This window comes from Agelaius phoeniceus, chromosome 25 (assembly GCF_051311805.1).
Source record: "Agelaius phoeniceus isolate bAgePho1 chromosome 25, bAgePho1.hap1, whole genome shotgun sequence".
NCBI lineage: Eukaryota > Metazoa > Chordata > Aves > Passeriformes > Icteridae > Agelaius > Agelaius phoeniceus.
Window position 1 is genome coordinate 1841418 of NC_135289.1, and position 4939 is coordinate 1846356.

General features: G+C 60.0%; 1 protein-coding gene across 1 annotated transcript; it reads left to right on the forward strand.

The window, feature by feature from the left end:
- RPS10 (ribosomal protein S10) lies at positions 1–4005 on the forward strand. Its single transcript, XM_054648593.2, has 6 exons — positions 1–144; positions 711–860; positions 1223–1394; positions 3115–3192; positions 3488–3543; positions 3917–4005. The coding sequence occupies exons 2-6, from the start codon at positions 711–713 to the stop codon at positions 3956–3958; spliced, it is 498 nt and encodes a 165-aa protein (XP_054504568.1). The 5' UTR covers positions 1–144; the 3' UTR covers positions 3959–4005.
- Positions 4006–4939: the final 934 nt, after the last annotated feature.

Sequence of the window (4939 nt, forward strand, 5' to 3'; positions counted from 1 at the left end):
CTGTCCCCATCAGGCACCGCAGCGGGCCGCCCGTTCTCAGGCAGTGCCGCGGCCACCCCCGCCGCCGGGGGCCTTGGCGCGGCGGAAGCGGCGGTCCGGCGCACACCCAGCCCTTTCCGGTCGGGCCCTGCCGCCACCGCCACGGTGAGGCCGCGCTCGGGCCATCGGCCGCGCATCGCCGCCATCCCGGGGCCTGGACCCCCTCGCGGGGCATCTCCGCCATCGGGGCTCCAGCCCGGCCGTGCGGGGAGGGAGGGATGGGGACGCCGGGCCCGGGGTGGTGCGGGATGGCCCGCGCTGGCACCGGGGCCTCCCGGCCCGGGCGCTGCCGCGGGGGTGCTCCGTGATCCGCCGCGGGTCAGTCGTGCCCGAGCACGGAGAGCCCCGGGCCCGGCGGGTCCGGGAGCGCCGCCCGTAGCCGATTTCCCGTGCTGGGGGCGCTGCCGGGGTTGGTTCCGGCTCCCGGACGGGGGAGAATCTCCCATGGCTCCCGGTTCCCGAGTTCAGTTTGACTTAACGGCAGCACCAACAGCATCCTTGGCGGGGCTGCCCCCGCTGTGCCCGGTGTGCGCGGGATGATTTAAGGAGCATAAGCTGGGAGTGCTCGGTTTTCCCTCCCGGGGCAGCTCGGGGGGCACCGGGATCGCTGTCCCCGGTGCAGATGTTGGTGCCCGAATGTCACCGAGCCCTGTTTGCTGTGCCCTGTGCAGATGTTGATGCCCAAGAAGAACCGAATCGCCATCTATGAGCTGCTGTTCAAGGAGGGCGTGATGGTGGCCAAGAAGGACGTGCACATGCCCAAGCACCCCGAGCTGGTGGACAAGAACGTGCCCAACCTGCACGTCATGAAAGCCATGCAGGTGGGAGGGCTTGGGGGTGAGGCAGAGTAGAAATTTTCCAGAGAAGAAATACATTTTGGTTTGGGGGAAATGTACATCTTTGAGTTAAGTCTGTAGTTTGAAAACAGCTGTTTAGTCTTGACTGCCTGTTCTGGTAAAAAGCCTCTGCTCAGAGAAGCTGCTTCAGTGAAGGACAGAGATAAGGAGGGGAGACAGGGGCATGGGAGTGGGGGTCCCTGGGGTGGTGCTGCCTGGTGTCCCCTGCCTGTGAATCGTTCCTGGTCCCCTGTCCCTGTTCCCCTCTTCCCTGCTGAACCCCGATGTCTGTGAGGAGCTGGGAGTGATTGGGAGGAACTGGGAGTAACTGGGAGCTGTCCCCGCAGTCCCTCAAGTCCCGAGGGTACGTGAAGGAGCAGTTTGCCTGGAGACACTTCTACTGGTACCTGACCAACGAGGGCATCCAGTACCTGCGGGATTACCTGCACCTGCCCCCCGAGATCGTCCCGGCCACGCTGCGCCGCAGCCGCCCCGAGACCGGCAGGCCCCGACCCAAAGGTCAGCTGGGGTGGGCACAGGGGGCTGGGCAGTCAGGGCACTGCCAGATCTGCGGGGATTGGGTGTGAAATTGTGAGCAGAGCATGGAAATGTGGTTGGGGTTTGTGGTTAACAGCAGACTCGTGCTGGAGGAGCAGCAGAGCCCACAAAAATGCTGAGGGGTTTGGAGCATCTCTGTGAGGAGAGACTGAGGGAGCTGGGCCTGGTTAGGATGGAGGAGAGGAGACAAATACCCACAGATATGCCCAGGGGATGCTGCCAGATTCTGTTCAGTGGCGCCCAATGACAGGACAAGGAGCAGTGGCCAGAAACTAAAATACAGCAAGTTCCACCTCAACATGAGGGAGAACTTTCCATGTGGGTGGCAGAGCACTGGAACAGCTGCCCAGGGAGGGTGTGGGGTCTCCCTCTCTGGGCACATTCCAGACCCACCTGGACACATTCTTGTTTGTGTCACCTGCTCTGAGTGACCCTGCCTTGAGGGGGTGATCTCCAGATGAACCCCAGCTGCTCTGTGATTCTCTGTGTTGGACTTGCAGCTCTGTTATTCCCTTGGTGGGTTTTCACACCCCCAGGTGCAGGGGGTGCAGCCAGATGTGCTCTGGTTCTGGAGGATCACAGGGGTTGTGCTTTTTTGCTGGGGCCAGGGGGTGCTGTCCCCCCAGCTGCTGCAATTTGTGCCTGAGCCAAACAAAACGGGAGCATCACCTGCTTCAAAGGAAGGAATTGCAGAGAAACTGGGAATATGCTGCCTTCTTTGATCTCTGAGTTGCTTGGATGTTCCAAGATTTGTTCTTCAGATGCTGTGTTTATCCAGTGAGCTTAAGGGAGCTGCATCCCTGCTGGGAGGGAGGGAGGGGTGGCAGCTTCTGGCTGGGGTTTGTGCAGGAGGAGCTGTGTGTGGTGTCACAGGATTGTCCTGGTGCTGGAACCCTCCTCAGCCCCATCTGGGCAGGGATTTTTGGAAGGATTGCACTTGGTGTTCTTTCTTGCTATGGATGACTTGCTTGAGGCAGCAGCAGTCTGGGAGACACAGAGGTGGTGGAGTAAAAGAATTATTACAAGAACTGGGGTTTTTATGGCCAAACCAATGCATGTGGATGTGCAGGAGGGCACAGCTGCCCCTCAGTGGGTCCTGCCTGGGTGGGCAGACCCCAGCCTGGGCTCCAGGGACACATCCCAGGCCCTGAGATGAGGTGTTCCCACCACAGCTGGGTGTTCCTGCAGCAGTTTTGTCTGGTTTTAATCTGAGATCCCACAAATAATCTGCTTTTACTGTCCTGAATGTGTTCTGTGGGGGGATTTGGGGTACTGACAGTGGCTCTGTTTCAGGTTGGGGTGAGAATTCTGTCCTGCAGTTTGGGACTGAGCTGTGCTCAGGCTTGTCGGCCATGGCAGATTCCCACTATTTCTGGGATTTTTACCAACAATAACATTCAGCACTAGCTTGATGACCAGAAGACTGTTGAGATGATGCTGTAAACCCACTTCTCACATTATTTAACTTCCACCCTGCCACAAGCTGGGACACTTGAGCAGATTTCACCCTTCAAGTGAAGCTCCCTTTCATAAATTACCGTTCTCCTTAGGTTTACTCTCCCCGAGCTGCCCCAGGTGCAGCACTGCTGTCACACCCGGTGCTGTTGTGCACCTTGGGCTGCAGGAGGTTTGTGTTTGTGCCCTGGCAGAGCAGAGTTTGAGGCTGTGCTCTGTGTTGCAGGTCTGGAGGGCGAGCGCCCGGCGCGGCTGACGCGGGGCGAGGCTGACCGGGACACGTACCGCCGCAGCGCCGTGCCACGTGAGTGTGCCCCTCTCAGGGACAATTGCCCCAGCTCTAGGGCTCCTCTCAAGGAGAAAAGGGGAAGATGAGACTCTTGGCACAGCTTAGAGTCTGTATGTGAGGGTGGGTGGGAGGTGTGCTGGAGATTTGTCCAGCTGAGCTGTTTTCCCTGGGGTTGGTTCAGTAACTCAAACGTGCTCATTTACAGCTGTTGCTTTGCTGTGTTTAGCCCCAGTTTTAGTTCTGTGGGATGGTTAAAGCTTTGCTCCCAGCCAGGGGGTTCTGTGGGCACTGACTGCTTCTCTTTCTGCAGCTGGTGCTGACAAGAAGGCTGAGGCTGGTGCTGGAGCAGCCACGGAATTCCAGTTTGTGAGTGTTTGCATTTGAACTTTGCTTCTTTTTTTGAAGGCTTTGGTGGGAGAAGCTGGAAGGTCCTGCCTGTGAGATTCTGAGGGTGTTAGAGGGGCTGGAAACTCTCACCCTTCACAGGCAGCTTGCTTGCTGTGGGGAAAGGATGTGGTGGGACAGAGGCCACTGTCAAGTTTGAGAGCAAGCTGAGCTCTTTGGAGATCCGTGGTTTTATACTTCAAAAATAGCAGTATTTTAGGTGTGATCCACCTGGAATGGGTTGATGTTGGTGCCGCTCACCTGGCTGACCTGTGCCATCAGAGAGCTTTGATGTTTGTTTTTGCTGTCTTTATTTGACACTGTGATTTCTAACACTCTCCTTTTGCTGTTGCAGAGAGGTGGATTCGGTCGTGGACGTGGTCAGCCCCCGCAGTAGAACTTTGTGCTCATGTTTTGTGTATAATAAAAGAGGTGAAAATGCCACTGGGTTCCTGCCTGTGTCTGTCTGAAGTGCACAAACAGAGCTCACGAAGCACAGCTGACTCACATCTTTGGCATCTGGAGCAGCACTTTGGGAGTGATTAAATGCAGGTTCTAGTGCAGGAACTCTCCAAGTTTAGGGGGTGTGGAGGTGAGTCCTGGAGGAATGCAGGAGCATTTCCCATCTGCCCAGGGCCATGCTGATTTCCGGCCGTGCAGCAGGGCTGGGCTGGGGCTGAGCTGTGCTGCAGATGGAAAACTCAGCTGTGCCAGCCCGTGTCCCTCTGATGGGGACACAGCCCGCGTGGGCGGGCCCGCGTGTCCTGCACCGCTGCGCTGTCACCTGGGCTGTCACTTGGCGGGGACCGAGGGCGGGGTTGGCGGCAGCACCGGGTGGGGGGGCGAGTGGCGCAGTGGCCGCCGCCCGCCGCCAGATGTCGCTCGGCAGCCGGTGACTAATCGGTAACGGCCCCGGGATGGCCGCGGTGTCACCGGCGGGGGAGGAGCGACACTTGGGAAGCGACGCGCGGTGTGAGCGGACACACGGACACCGACCCGCGGTGTCACCGGCAGGGGAATGGACACCCAGCCGCGTGTCACCGGAGGGGGGGAACGGACACGGCCCCGCGGTGTCAGGGCGGGTGGATGAGCACACACGCACACACACACGGGCTGTCACCGGGAACGGACGCGGCCCCGTGGTGTCAGGGCAGGGGATTGAACACACACACGGGAAGTCACCGGGAACGGACGCGGCCCTGCGGTGGCACCGGAGGGGTGGGACTGGCGCGGTGCCTGCAGCGCCCCCGCGCGGCGCAGGGCGGGCGCTGCGGTCCCCGCGGAGCCGCTGTCACAGCGGGGCCACGTGCGCGCGGCCGGCCCGGCCCCTGCGCCGTTTGCGTAAGGCCGAGCGGCCGCCGCCGCCGCTCTGCGCCTC